The 16,369-nt window shown below is 39.8% G+C and overlaps 1 protein-coding gene across 1 annotated transcript in view; it reads right to left on the minus strand.

Annotated features, from left to right (window-relative positions):
- Window positions 1–7,807: 7,807 nt before the first annotated feature.
- Window positions 7,808–16,369, minus strand: part of SLC15A5 (solute carrier family 15 member 5) — a 41,254-nt gene continuing 32,692 nt past the window's right edge. The window contains exons 8-9 of the mRNA XM_060779698.2: window positions 8,648–8,756; window positions 7,808–7,970 (exon numbers count right to left, since the gene is read on the minus strand). Of these exons, the coding sequence (XP_060635681.2) occupies window positions 7,823–7,970; window positions 8,648–8,756 (257 nt within the window). The 3' untranslated portion in view covers window positions 7,808–7,822. The remainder of the gene's footprint in view (window positions 7,971–8,647; window positions 8,757–16,369) is intronic.

The raw sequence follows: 16,369 nt of genomic DNA on the forward strand, positions 1-16,369 counted from the left end.
GTTTTTAAATGGAGACTTTCAGACACAGGAGCAAAGTAGATGGAAGGAAAAGTTTTCACCCTTTAAAATGAAAGAATTGAATACCCAAAGCCACTGAGCATCTCCCCTTGTGGTGTTTGTAATTCATTCCATTCAAATGTCATAAAATCCAACCAAGTCAGAGTATGCATGCCCAGTGTGAAATACATCCCACCACGTTAAAACAGTAGATGTGGCTTTTAATGAGACATGCCACATTATCACAGAATGTCTATGCCCTACACCACTGGAGAATTTATACTGTTTAGCCGGTATTGCATACCTGATATCTGCCAGGAAGTAGCAGCCTGTAATGAAAGGACCAAGGCAGTAACATCCTTCAGCCCATCCTCTTTAAGCCAATGCCTTAAATCAAGAAACAGCTTACAAAGATCTATGGAGATACTTACTGGAACATCACAGCAAGCAAGAGTCCAAAGGTGGCAGTCTGGCAGACAAAAACCTGGAACCTCAATCAGTGGCTGATACCATATAAAAGACTCCCTCCTGGGAACGCAGAAGATTGGGCAACCTGGAAGGTGCTGAACAGACTGCACTCTGGCAGCACGAGATGCAGAGCTAACCTTAAGAAATGGGGATACACAAGAAGTGGAGTCCACAATATGTGAGGGTGGAGAAGAGCAAACCTCAGATCACCTACTATAATGCAACCTGAGCTTTGCCACATGCACAATGGAGGACCTTTTCACAGAGATACCAGAGACACTCCAAGTGGCCAGTTTCTGGTCAAAGGACATTTGGCATAATGCTAAGTTTTGACTTTGTTTGCGTTTTTAAATACATTATAACTGTACCCAATTCACTTCTGTCACGAGAAATAGAATAAATAACCAAGTTAAGTCAATAGTGAATTTGATTCAAAGACTTTATGGGAGGCAAAAAATAATGTATTACCAAGTTACAATAAATGTTATCTATGAAAACCATTACTTTTAACAAAAGGGAGAGAAAACAAAGAAGGACAATCCCAAAATATACAGAGAGAGACATTTTCTTCTAATAAGCTCAACAAAAGCTAGTTGGGCGGCAGAAAGCATTTGGTTGCAAACGCAGTCCAGCCTCAGCATAAGCAGATTGTTCTTGGGTTGTGTTATTATTAGTGCAAGCTGGACAGCTTGAGTGTGAGAATATTTTATTCCCTGTACACTTCTAATTACAGCAAAAGAGGTTTGATCAGTGACACACTTGTCCATCTTGTTCTTTCTTGTCTTTCAGGCATGGCTGGCTGCAGCTAAGGAGACAGACCAGCGCAAAGCATACGAGAAACACCACTCTTGTCAGAAAAGGACTGAAGTGTTACCGTTAATTATTCTGGACCATGTGCTCGTTTACAACCCATCTCACATGAGAAATTGTCTCAGAGGTGTCAAACAGCATCACTTACGTAAGTGCAGGGAGAAGCAAAAACAAAATGTTTGACTGACTGGATTTGGGTGACCTGCCAGGGACCTACACCAGAAGCTTTGAGATTTAGCTCCCAATTTGTGTCGTCAAGTTTGATGCAGAATTTAAATTGGGACTCACTCTTAGCATGCTTCTTTCTTTCTTCCTTCCTTCCATCCTTCTTTCTTTTTATAGCATGGGGTGGGGAGAGGTGGGGAGAGACCCTATCCCTTTCCCCATGAGCCTGACGTTTTGTTCAAGAGTGAGTTTTACCTTTGCAACGGTTTGCTGAAATCACACTCAGGAAAAAGCGCTGGCATTTCCTCTTGCTTCCTTGCAAAACAACAAAAGAGTAAGGGAATCAATTACACTATGTAACAAAATTTGATTTTTTTTCTGTTCCTAGTTTGAAACTATCATTTCCTGTTTAATTGTGTGGTACTTATTTTGAAAGTAGTTGTTACATTCCAAAAACTTCATTTTTGTGGCTGCCACAAGCTATGTTGAATTGGTTGGGACTTGATGAGATATTCACTGAAAAACTATAGCAAAATGTGCTTCAGATGCAAAGTTTTTGCAATTTAATAAACTTTCCCCATGTTTTGTAATAGAACCAATTAGGAAATGACATTTATAGACCAGGAACAAAATTGTGTTACACAGTGTTATTTCACTTATGTAGGAAATCCACCATTATGAGCATTAAGTCAGCATAAGCATGAAGAAGGAAATTGAAGGCGGGCATACAATCTGTATGGGGTAGTTTACCTTTTAAAGAATGCAATATTCCCACATTTCTTAAAGTTATGCAATTATACACACCTCATGAAAATCACCTGAATTCTGCCTGTTGGAAATACCTGCCTATTCACTCTCTGTCATCTATCTATTTATTATGATCTATCTATTATTGCATGGATCACTCTCTCTCTCTCTCTCTCTCTCTCTCTCTCGCTCAGTTTTTATACATTCACACATATATATACACACAAACCTATGAAAAAGGATTTTTTTGACATTGTAAACATTCTTATTCAACCTTCAACCAATCATCACCACCACCCTCTCCCAATATACATACAAGATGACTTCTATATCCATCGGGACACCTTCCTGGACTTTGCATGAATATACAAAATTATGGAAGACTGTGAACCTGGTCGAATTGAAGGCTTTCCAGCTCAAGAATACCATAGAGCAGGCATGGGCAAACTTCGGCCCTCCAGGTGTTTTGGACTTCAATTCCCAGAAATCCCAACCAGCTCATCATCTGTTAGGAAGGGTGGGAGTTGAAGTCCAAAACACCAGGCAGGCTGAAGTTTGCCCCATGCCTGCCACAGAGTGATACCAAATAACTTAGAAAGTGCTTAGAAAGGCTATATTTGGTCAGAAGTGGATACATGAAACTGTGGGTTGAGATCTCATGGGGGGGGGGGGTTATACTGTGTACACATGCACACCAACTATTTAAAGTACATAATCAATTGGATATTTGGTGTCGTAGATATTATAATTTAGAAAAAGGGAAAACAATAATAGACATTACATATGGACATTACATACGGATGGGGTTAGATATTATTATTTAGATAGATGACAGATCGATAATAGATAATTTATATGTGATTTGATAATGTAGAGGTACATTACATGTTTTATCTTCTACTTTTTTACAGCTTACTAAATCTCAAAAGGTATTTACAACTATAAAAATTGGAGGTTGGAAATTGAATCTCAACAGAACTGAGGGCATTTCAGGAAACTATCTTTCTAAGCTTTGATAAAAGACTATGTAATATAAAGCAGCCTAAATCAAAGGTGGGGAAAATGCATCCTCACTGGTGATGTTGACTGTCTTCAACCCCCATTTTCCCTAAATAGCATTGTGAATGGCAAGGAATAGCGGGATGTGTACTCTTTCAAGATATGGAGAGCTTCATGGTTCCTATTCTTGATTTAGGCCACATTTTAGAACACTATTTAATTCAAAGCAGTGTTGTGAGAGAAGGCTGAGAGGAGATATGATAGCCATGTATAAATATGTGAGAGGAAGCCACAGGGAGGAGGGAGCAAGCTTGTTTTCTGCTTCCTTGGAGACTAGGACACGGAACAATGGCTTCAAACTACAAGAAAGGAGATTCCATTTGAACATTAGGAAGAACTTCCTGACTGTGAGAGCCATTCAGCAGTGGAACTCTCTGCCCCGGAGTGTGGTGGAGGCTCCTTCTTTGGAAGCTTTTAAGCAGAGGCTGGATGGCCATTTGTCAGGGGTGATTTGAATGCAACATTCCTGCTTCTTGGCAGGGGGTTGGACTGGATGGCCCATGAGGTCTCTTCCAACTCTTTGATTCTGTGATCTATGAGGGCAGTGTTAGTGGGACAGTTAATTCATTTCAAATTTTTAATTGAGACATAAAAAGAGCTATCCAAGATGGTGAATCATGTCCATCCCCCCCCCCCCCCAATTGGTCCAGTACCTTGGATGGCTCTTTCAAAACCTGAAGGTGGGGTCAATTGTGCCTCTGAAATGGGAACTACCAACCACAATTGATAGACACTTTCACTTTCAGATAAAGGTGACTTTATTGACATGAAACACTTTTTACTAACTGCATCTGGTTTGCTGAGGTCTTGCTGGTGAGATCATCTCCACATTGTTTTGCTATGATGTTATACCTTGACCTCTCCTTGAAATTGGTGCAGGAGATTGCTCAAAATTGCTTAAAATCTGACTCAGAGAACTCTGTGCAGATGAAGAGAACTCATTAAAAATTGCATTGATTTCCTGATTAAGTTCCTGCCAAGATCAAAGGTCTGGTGATCACCACTAAATTCCTAAAAGAGCCTCAGAAGACAACATCCCATGACATCCTGTCAAGGAATTCAAAGAACACTATTCTATTTGTATCACCATTGGGAGTTCTCTATCCATCTACAAAAGAAATGCTTGTTTTCACTTCGGAGCACTTACCCAAATCCTGTTTTGAAGAAGACTTTAATGGGTTGCTGCGGGTCTTCTAAATTTACTAATACCAGTCTTCAATGTATTGTTGAAGGCTTTCATGGCTGGAATCACTGGGTTGTTGTGTGTTTTCTGGGCTGTATGGCCATGTTCCAGAAGCATTTTCTCCTGAGGATGCCTGCATCTATGGCAGGCATCCTCAGACATTGAAATGTCAGGAGAAAATGCTTCGGGAACATGGCCATACAGCCCAGAAAACACACAACAACCCAGTGATTCCAGCAATGAAAGCCTTTGACAATACATTGAAGACTTTAGCATTTGTACATTTAGAAGACCCCAACTTCTTTTGTTCTTTTAAGACTTGTACACCTCTTCCTGATTTTTATCATTGCTGTTTTATGTTGGCTGAAACCCAATTGATGTCATGCACACGTATATGTTCCCTTAGACAAACAGATATTCTTACCTCTGAGTGTTGGATATTTATGGTTGTGTAAGCCAAGTTACACAAGTGTAATCATTTCACAAGGAGTTGTACATTTTGAATTGTCCATGATTATTCATCAGTGTCTTCAATGGAGCCCTTGATTCTCTAAAATTGCAGATACAGCCGCTGTGAATTGTCCATTACACAGTGGAACAATAACTAGGAACACTGCCAGATAAATAATAGTTTGCCCTACGCCAGTTTCAGGAAAGGGTGGTCCAGCGGCAATCACTCTTTCACTACCCAAGTCTGGATTTATGCTACACAATCATAACGCAGGATAGCAGCCACTCTGTTTTATGTGCACCACCCTGAGATCACTTTTGAGGATGAAAGAAAGACTAGTTTGGAAGACTTGAAAATAAATAAATGAAGAGACCCATCTATCCTCTCCAAAAACAGCAGGCATCAGTAAAGCAAGCATTCCTTTCTGCTAATTGGTATGACGCTAAGACTACCCTGTTCTTATTTACAAAACTGCAGATTTATGTCAAGCAAAGCCAATTATACTTAATGTTTAAACTATTGCAGGTGCTGAATGACTTTGTTGCTAGGCACTGGAAATGAAAAATGCTCTTTTAACGCATCTCATTGCAATGGAGAACATGTGCTCCATCATCAGTGCAAACTCAACAGATGGATAGCTTAATCCCTGCCACTGATCTCTCTCTCTACACCCCTTTTTGCTACCCCCCTCTCCCTCACATTCTACCTGAGACAATGTCCCACATGCTTTGCCTTGCTTGTAGTATTTGGAACTGATTCAATTTTCTTTTTTAAAAAGCCACATGTAATGTATTTCATCAGGTCCATTTAACTCATTCACAGCATGTTTGGTCATCTGCTGAGATATAAAAGGAAGCTTGTTTTGTCTGTTGCTGTGCAGACTGAAAAGGCTTAACAACTAGTTAGTGGGCTGAGATGATGAGTAATAGATCCGTGCTGTAGAATAGCAAAAACTAGGAACAATTACACAGTCTAACAAAAAAATGTTTTCTTGGTGTATCGATTTTTAGGCTTGTTCCTGGGGTTATTTGGGACACTGATTCAGAAAATTGCATTGGATGGACCGCATCAACTCCAATTTCTTAGATATGATTATTATGGTTTTCTGGGGGTGAGCAGATAGCGACTGGGAGTTGCCATATTTATTTATTTAATTACTATATTTATATCCTGCCTTTCTTGACCCCGAAGGGGACTCAAGGCGGCTTACAGCATAGGCAATAATTCAATGCTGCAAAATGCAATGCAATAAAAATTAAATAAAAATTTCATTTTTTTATATAAAAATAAGGTTAGAAAACATTAAAACATTTAAAAGATTACAATTACTACTACAAAACCATGCTATCCACAATCATAATCCAGGCCATTCCAGTAGCCATTGCACATAGTTCCAAATCCATCTATTGCACTGTATTAATCTCCAAAGGCTTGATCCTAAAGCCACATGTTCACTCTCTTTCTGAAGGTCAGGAGGGAAGGGGCTGATCTGATATTTCTGGGGTGGGAGTTCCACAGCCAAGAGACCACCACTGAGAAGGCCCTGCATCTGCAAAGGAGGTGGGACCAAGAGCAGGGCCTCTCTGGATAATTGTAATCTCCAAGATGTTCATAGGAAGAGATATGTTCGGACAGGTAAACTGGTCCAGAACCATTTAGGGTTTTATAGGACTGACCTTGAAGGAGCTGGGGGTGGTGACGGCCGACAGGGAGCTCTGGCGTGGGCTGGTCCATGAGGTCACGAAGAGTCGGAAGCAAATGAACGAATAAACAACAACAACCCTTAGTGACATTCTGGTTTATTTTCAAAATGTCCATGAGGTCACGAAAAGTCAGAGACAACTGAACGAATGAACAACAAGACCAAAGCCAGCACTTTGAATTGTGCTCAGTAGCAGATGGGCAGCCAGTGGATTGTTATGTTCTGTATCTCAAAACCTAGAGCTAATAGAGGAAAATGAGTGCCATTTTTGGAATCAGTAATTCAAATATACACAGAAACTGCTAACATCCGAGGCACCAAAATGTGTGTTGCCCGGCGTTACTGAAGACATTCAAGAACTCAAGTGCTAAGGCAGGTTTATAGCCGAACATTAAGAAAACAAACATAACAGCAACAGATTATTAATATAACTTTTAGGAAGACAATGTAGACATTGAAATGGGGTTTTCATACCTTGGCTCAGAATGGAGGCTGCAATCAAGAAATCGGAAGAAAGCTAAGATTTGGAAGAGTAGCTATGAAGGAACTAGAGAAGATCTTGAAGTGTCAAGATAGATCATTGAATACTAAAGTTATGATGGTCCATGAAATTGTATTTTCCATTTTGTATTATGGTTGTAAAAGGAAGAAAATGAATAAATTTGAGATGTGGTGCTGGAGAAGAATTCTACGGATCCTGTGGACTGGCAAAAAAGGAATGGAAACCTTAGTAGATGATGTTTTCACTTCCCATCTGGTCATAGGGAGAGAGCCAGATGCTTCTCTGCATTTCTGCATCACATGCATTACTATTATCAGTGCTGTTTCTTGTCACTGCTCATATTCTCTTTCCCAGGAACCCCTACAGAAACCCATTTAGCACAAACAAGAGACTTGGCAGTATGGTTCAAGATTGTGTTATAGGATACTTTATTAAATACAAAATGTCATTTTAGGAGTGAAGTCACACATACAATACAAGAAGTGATAAATATTGCAGTTAAAAGTCTCTGTCAGTTGAGGGGCTTCAACATAGAATAGCTGAAGAACAGCGTCTACTGCTGAGTAATCTGGTCAGCTACACACACACACACATACACACACACAAGCCAAACAACAATCTATTATTGTTAAGTCTATTCATAAACATAGTATACAATGCATTGTTAAAATCTGACAGACAATACTCTAACTAAGTAACTCCACGGAGTGTTCAACCAGATGTTTTTTGAGCAAGATTTCACAGGAGAGTCTCCACAGGAGACAATGGAGTAGGACAATCTAGGATACTGTCATAAAATTCAAGTGATTTCTCGTGCTGTAAAAGTTGTTCTTGAAGAAGACTCCCTTCGAATCCTTCACCATAGTCTTGCCAGAGGTTATTGTATCTGAACAACAAAAATAAATTAAATCTCTTTTACTATATGGTTTGTTGTTGAGTGTCTTCAATTTGTTTCTGACTTTTGGCTACTCTAGGGTGGACCTATGACCCATTTCTGAGGCTGAGAGAATGTGACTCATCCAAAGTCCTCCACTGAGTCTTTATGGCCACTCATACCCAAACTTCTGCACCATGCTGTCTCTACAGTGCCTCTACAGTGTCTCTATAGACACATTATTTGGGTGTGTCAACTATCTTTAATGTTTAAATCCAATCAAAACTATTTGGGAAGAATAAGAAAAGGGAATAGATTGATTTTTTTTGTGCTAAATGAACCAGTGGTCCAGTCACCCCAACACTTTTTGTTTTCTTAGCATTAGATTTTCCATGTTTAATGTATAAAGCTATAGACTTAGAGAAGGTATTGGAGAGAGCCAACTCTAGCCAGTCTTACTTCCCGAGGGGATCTCTCTTCTTCTGCATTAGGAACTTCCTTTGACACAATTTTTTCTGGCATTACTACCATACTCCAAGTTTGAGAAGACAGGGTCAGAGGCCTCAGCAGAATTATGGTCACCCCATGTCCTTGGAGTCAATACTACTGGAAGCACGCAAAACTCCTTTAAGTGGAAAATGTTTCTACTAGTAGAAGCAGAAGTAAATGCTGAATGTCCAAGGATTTACCTATGTGAAATAGTCCAGAAACCCAAAGTATTAATCATCATTAGCGAGGCCAAGAAAAAGTAGAATCTCTCCAATTTGCCCTCATTTAGAATATTTGGAAACCAGTCACCTGTATGAAAAAATATATAGACGTTACAGGCATTTCAAGTAATCCAGTTAACTTCCTTATAGGAGCCTTAAATATGGGGTGGAGGTCATTTAAATATCCTACTTATAATACCACAAAGCATACTACATAGTTACAAGAAAAGAGAAGTGGGAATGGTAGTGTGAATAAATAGCCCAGCATTTACAATGCTAATGAAGATAAATATATATAGGAGAAATCAGTATCTGTGAGAGGACATGCAGCAGACATTTTATATTTCCCAAACTGTTTGGAGATGTTTCCATTCTCTTCAAATATTAAGAAGGGCAACCTTTTTGTACACTCAATAATAGCCTTGTTGTCTAAATTGGAAACTGCCTCTCAGAACCAAGAGAAATTGTGGGAATTTCTGCTGACTGGAAAGTGTATGCTATCTCTGCAAACAATCTGTCCAGTATGGCCAGACCTCTACATTCACTGGGGTTGGGGCACAGGCCTCCGTTACCATGGAAAGCACATATACAAACACTATTTCTCCAGGTTGGATAATAAGAAAAAAAATCTTGGATGGAGTAGTGGGAAAAGTGCCACAAACCATTTTGAAGCTACATTGGGTTCCTACATATCAAAAATGGTGAGGGTGAAAATATTTGGTTGTGTTTCTCCTCTCTAATAGCCAATGGTGCCCTCAAAGTCTCTCTGGGGTGCTACCAGGCACTTTCATGTCTTGTGAAACTTTTAAAGCCTCACCTTTTAATGCTTGAAATAGGTCTCAGCTCAATAATATCCCCCTCCCCCAACACACTCCTAGCCACACTTCTCAAGTATAGTTCAGTCTGTGGCATATACTCCCAAGCCTGAGTTTAAAACATGCCATTTAACACTGTGAGCCGACTGAACCCTTAGGTACCATACACATCCATTTTAGTACCTCATAAGCTTTTAGACCCATTGCTCACAATCAAACAGTCTTTCATTTTAAAGATCCCCAGAGCCATAAGAATGCAAGGAGAAAGTAAGTGTATCTGACAAAACAGAATCGGTGTATATATCTGTGTGTACAGATCAGCTGCTAGAGAGTAGGACTGCAACCTTTCTTTTTCAACACATTATTCTCTCTCCCTCTCTCTATTTAAGAAGTTACCAGGATAAAAACTGGTTACTTTTGCCAAAGGTCTCAATTCATCTCTTGGGAACAGAGCTTCATCCTTCTATTGCTCTGTCTCCTTCAGATCCTGAGTCACTTTTCACCCCATACATTGCATCTTCATCTACCCAAATCAGTTTAGGATTGAGGCCTGAGTAAATAACCCTAAAACTATTCTTCTTAATTTGCTTTTCAGTGAAGGGAGTTTCACAGCTTGGGAACATCCACTGAGAAGACTCTCTCCCTTGTACAATCCTGATAATACTAGGAGGTCAGTGGGCTGGGGAGTATTTCCTCCTTCAGGCAGGCTCTTATGGGGAGATACAGGGTTTAGAGAACTTTATAGGTCAGAACAGTGGTTTGGGAATTGTGCCTGAAATGGACTGGCAGCCTGTGAAGCTGTTTCAATAAAGTTATATTCTCCCAACACCAATATAACACTCATATTTATCATAACCGTCAATAATAATTCACCACATGAAGCAACAACATGAGAGAAAAGCTTCCAGAGGTCATCAGATGAGATCCTTATGGTTTAAACATATTTAAACATGTCATAGCATATATTGGGGTGAAGGAGTCAAGAGATCATGGAATAAATCAGTGGTTCCCAACCTAAGGTTCATGGACCACCAGTGGTCTCCAAGAACAAAATTATGGTCCATGGCCTCACTATTACTACACTGTTGCCTCAAAACTACAAGGCAACAAGAGCGACTGGTCTCACAAAACCCTCTTATAGTGATGAGACAACGGGGATGTCAGGAGAGCCTGACCACCCACGGAAGATTACTACTACTAGATGATTAAATATGGTTTTCTGTGGGTGAGTAGATGGCGACTACTGGATTGCATATATTCTGTATCATAAACTAGAACAGATGTGGTCTATTCAATGCAATTTTCTTGATCAGCACCCCAAATAAACAAACCTAATCTAAAGTTGACTAAAAACTGATTCGTAACCCTTTTGGTACTAATGTTGGAGAGTGGTCCCTGGTCAAAATGATCCCAAGTCAAGCAGTCCCTGGTCAAGTGGTCCCCGGTCAAAAAAAAAGTTGGGAACCACTGGAATAAATGGTGCTAGATCCTCTGATAGACACCCATGTTTCACTAAGATCTCACTTCTTAGAAAGTACAAGTGTCATAAGTACAAAATGAGAAGAAGAAAATCCTTTCCCAAACTTTGTAGAAAAGTTAGGAGATAGGATCAATCTCATGAAGAATCGGAGCACCATGCTATTGAAAAGATGGAGTCAAAGGAAAATGAGTGGAAGCTAATGCCCTTCACTCTTAGTCACTAATCCAAACTCAACTGTACATATTTGCATTGCAACTTTTAGAGAAACTTATTTCCTTAACAAGTTACATGTGGGGGGTGGGAAAGATAGGTTTTGTCATGTGCCTCATTAAAATGTCAAGGGAGGTATAAAGAGCCTTAAGAAATCAGTTCCCTCGGCTTGTACTGAAAATATCACTGTCACCCGTCATCTGTTTGCACTCATCAAATTTCCAAGAAATCTTATTTTATCACATTCACACCATCCTTCATAGATGCATTTTTAAAGAATTGATTAGCGCCACTTAAGGCTCCGGGTGACTATCTTATCTACTGTGCCAAAAAAACACAACTTGAGACAAACAAGATGCTACCAGATGCAAATATGCCACAAGTATCCTAGCAGATACAATTTTTGAAAGTCTGTGTCACTGTAGATTTGAGAAATGGGCTCCTATCCCTCCCATCATCTCAGTCGCAATGGGATGTGGATCCATTGCCATATACTAGTGTCACATTCAGCCTGGAGTTAAACGAAAGTCATTCTACAATGAACAAAGGCATGAGGCAAGCCATTGTCTTCCAGCAATCCCCACCTGGGAAACTATTACATTTAATTAATTAAATGTTATTAAATTTAATTAATTAACGGTTATTAAGTTTAATACATTAAATTTATTATTAATCTATTCTGTCTGAAGTTCATCGCACTAACATTTCATGGAAGTAAGGGGGACCCAAATTAATTGCAATTAATTATTTTGTCATATTGATTTCATCGGGATTGAGGGTACTATTTTCTTTGTCTGTATTTGAAACTTGAAACCAAAGGATTCATACACTGGTATTTGCTTAAAAAATTATCAGGTTGGCTTTCAAGGTCAAAAACATGAAATGCAAAAATAAAGTGAAGCAAAAATATTATAAAACATCAGAACAGCAAAGAAGAAAACAATAAGGTCAGCAGAAAGTGCTAAAGAGTATATGTATTACATAATAGTTTTAACCAATGATATTTTAGAAGGAACTATAAAATAAACAAGAAAATGTGTTTCTTATTCTGTGCCTTCAAGTCATTGCCAACAAATGGTGACCCTAAAGTAAAACTATTATGGGGTTTCTTGGCAAGATTTGTTCAGAAGGAGCCTGCCTCCTGTGCTGAGAGAGTGAATTGCTAATGGCCACCCAGTGGACTTCCATGGCTGAGCAGAGATTGAAACCTTGATCTCCAGAGTGATAGTCCAATGCTTAAACCATCACATCATGCTGGATCTCTGTAAGAAAGACTTTACAGAACACCAAAGAATCAGTGATAGTCAACAACTGAAATACTCTCAGTTATGGACTGTCAAGTTCTGGGCACCTTAGTTCAAGAAGAACCCTCACTCTACGTAGGGTTGCCTTTGAAGACTGTCCAGAACCTCCAAGCAGCCAGGTTGCTCACTGGAGGGACGTACAGAGAGCATACAATCCCCCAGTTATGTCAGCTCCACTGGTTGCTGGTTTGCTACTGAGCACAATTCAAAGTGCTGGCTTTAGCCTATAAAACCCTAAATGGTTCTGGTCCAACTTACCAGTCTGAACACATCTCCCTCAATGAACCATCTAGAGCAGTGGTTCTCAACCTGTGGGTCCCCAGATATTTTGGCCTTCAACTCTCAGAAATCCTAACAGCTGACAACTGGCTAGGATTTCTGGGAGTTGTAGATCAAAACACCTGGGGACCCACAAGTTGAGAACCACTGTAGAGCATTAAGATCTGCCAGGGAGGCCCTGCTCTTGGTCACACCTTCTTTGCAAATGCAACTGGTGGGGCCAAGAAACAAGGCCTTCTTTGTAGTGGCCCCTCAGTTATGGAACTCCATCTCCAATGATATCAGATTGCCCTTCTGGTCTTTAGAAAAAAAAGGTAAGACTTGGCTCTGGGACCAGGCATTCGGGAACAGTGCAATACCGAATTGACATGCAATAATGTGAAGGATGCTTGCCATAGATGTAGGCGAAACGTCAGGAGAGAATGCCTCTAGAACATGGCCATATAGCCCGAAAAAACCTACAACAACCCTGTGATTCCGGCCATGAAAGACTTCGACAATACAATGTGAAGGATGGTCACAGATTAAGGGATATAGTTTTAATAGTTTTTTAAACAGTTTATTGTACTTATATCTTCATTTTGTTGATGTTTGATGTGTTGTATTTTATATGCTTTTTATTTGTAATGCGGCACTGATGTGGCAAATCTGTAAGCTGCTCTGAGTGCCCTTCAGGGTGGCAAGAATGAAGTATAAATATAGGAAATAAAAAAAATGACACTAGTATGTATCACAGAATGGTGGCATCCAGACTAACAGAAAAGCCCTAGATTTTGTTCTTCTTCTTTGCAATTTTATACTGAGTTAAAATAAACCAGACTAAGGAGATGGAATTAAAAATAATATCTGAATGTAAAATCAGAAAGAACAAGAACAAAATCAGACTGCAGTCTGGATGTTCGCCAAGATGATCAAAAGTGTGGAACCCATTCTTATGTAGCTTTGAGAAATCTGGGAGATCATATGATAGTCATCTTTAAATATCCAAAGGGATGCCAAGTAGAAGATGGAGGGAGCTTGTTTTTTGTGGCTCCAGAAGCTAGAAAAAGAACCAAATGGACTCCAAAGACAAAATACAAAACAAAAATGATTCCTCCTAAAATTTAGGAAGAACTTCTTCATTGTATGAAGAATGACTGCCTCAGAAGTGGTGGTTGACTCTTTCTCGAAGGTCTTTAAACAGAGGTTGGATGGGCATATTTTATGAGTGCTGTTTTTCATAATGGTTTTGTGGTGGAGTTAGACTAGAAGGCCCTTGTAGTCACTTCCAACTCCAAGATTTTATTACTACCACTGGGACTCTTTGGAGACCAAATGCCACCATTAATTTGGTGCCATTTTACCCACAGCAATAAATGATTTTGGGGTTCATTTAATCAGAAATGAGTCTACAATTATAGACTGTAATTGAGATTATTTCAGTGGTCTAATCCAGTGGTTCCCAACCTTTTTTTCTGACCAGGGACCACTCTTCAACATTAGTACCAAGAGGGTTACAAATCAGTTTTTGGTCAACTTTAGATTTGGTTCAGGGTGCTGATTCAGAAAATTGCATTGGAGAGACCACATCGACTCTAGTTTCTGATATAGAACATATGCCATGGTCAGCAACAGGGAAGGAGTGGCAGGTGGTGTGAAAGGAGGAGAAGTAAAATAAAATAAAATAAGAAGAAAGAGGCTTGCGGGCCAGGTTTTCGTTCCTATGGCCCACTGGTTGTCCCTAGCTCACAGGTTAAGAACCAGTGGTGTAACCATAGTAACATCTTAGTGGTTGTGCTGGCACGGCTGTGCCAACAGATTTGATTCCTTTTCTTGCACTGTTAGTTTGTTTGAATTCATCTGGGCCATGCATTTTGCAATTGGGTAGCTTTCCCCAGGTTGCAATCATACAACCTATCAATCATCCTTAGAGCCTTTACACCCGCCCCTTTCCCCAGTTTTGGAGAGAAAGGGGACTTTTAGTTCAGTCTCACAGCTTGGAGCCTAACAGACAGGATGTGTGGGCTTCTCTCTCCAACCTGCAAAAAAAGCTTCATTTCTCACAGCTTTGCTGGGGGAAAAGAAATACAGCCGGCTTTGCTGGGAAATACAGCTAGCTTTGCTAGGCAAAAGGAATGGTTCCACAACCTTTGTAGAAAATCTAAAGGACACCAGCTTGGCAGATCTACAGAAAACCTTATCTGGTAAGGGACACTTGGGCTATCCATAAAGCAGATTGGAGCCAGCAATAGGAGTAAGGTAAAGAAAGATTGCCCAGGGAGGGGTCAGAAGGTTTCCACAAGAAAGAAAGAAACAGTTTATCAAGCAGTTGCCTGTCCCTTGTTGGCAGATCAAGAAAGCTACTAGTTTTTCAAGATTATAAAGCATTTAATTCATTTGTTCGAAGATTTAAGTCCTAATAAAGAACTTTGTTGAACTTACTTTGAGCCTCTACAGAACTTTGTGTTGGGAAACCTAAGGGACCCTTTAGCTGAGGCACCCCGGTGTCCCGTTGGGCATTCAGAAAGCGCGTCCTGTAAACAGACATTATCACAGGCCCAGCGCGCGACAGCACAGTGGCTATCACAGATTTCTTTGGTTTTCATAAAAGTATTATGCAGGAGACTTGTTTTTTGGAATTTTCTTTGGAGATTCTTTGTAGAGTCATGGAGAGAGCAGGATGACTGTATTTTAATAAAACTAAATTAATACATAAACAACTACCGTGACCGTGATGGGGACAAGAACAGTGGAACAACTTTTGCTCCATCTCTATTTTATTCCTCCCTTCAAGTGCCTCAAGAGGGTTAGGAATCATAACAGCTAATTGTATCGAACAGAAAAGAAAAAAGAAATCTTATGACTCTGCACATTTCCAGTGCAGCAAAATGGAACCACCCGACCTCGTAGTTAAATTATCGCAATTCACGCACCTGCTCACACCTCCTGGCAGAATGCATTACGATTGCTTGGCACCTCGGGGAGATTTTTGACCTTAACATTTAGCAAAAAGGAGAGCAGTAAAAATGATAAATTAATTTAGGGGGAGTCAAGAGAGTCTCCAGCCAACCAGGTATCTTTCAAAAAAGAAGGGGTGGAAAATAAGAAGGTGAACTGAGAGTGGGCAGCTTGACATAAATTCTCAAATATTTAAAAAGCCTGCCATAAAGTAGATTCAAAGACAATTCTTCCCCACAGTTACTAATTCTTCACAGCTCGGCAGCCACATTTCTCTATTTTAAAATGTTCTTGCTTTTTAAGGCCCCATCTTCACTGATCATTTAATGCAGTTTGAAACTAATTTGAAACTGTGGAGGCCAGACAAAAGTGCACATGCAAATAAGTCTTTAATATTCTGTGGTTTGTGTAATCACTATTGAGGATGGAAACTGGTTCCAGGATTTCCTATATAGTCATTTGGCACATTGAAACCACTTTCTTCAATACTGGTTTGACACTGAATTAAATGTTTTTGAAATGTAGATGGGGCATAGCCCTCACCCTATGCTCCCATGTGCTCTGGAACTCCAAGATACAATGAATCACAGGATCCTAGATTAGTAAGGAACCACAAAGGCCATCTAATCCAATTATTGCACAACTAAAGCACCTCTGAAATACGTCCATCCAATTT

Source organism: Anolis sagrei, chromosome 5 (genome assembly GCF_037176765.1).
Source record: "Anolis sagrei isolate rAnoSag1 chromosome 5, rAnoSag1.mat, whole genome shotgun sequence".
Lineage (NCBI taxonomy): Eukaryota > Metazoa > Chordata > Lepidosauria > Squamata > Dactyloidae > Anolis > Anolis sagrei.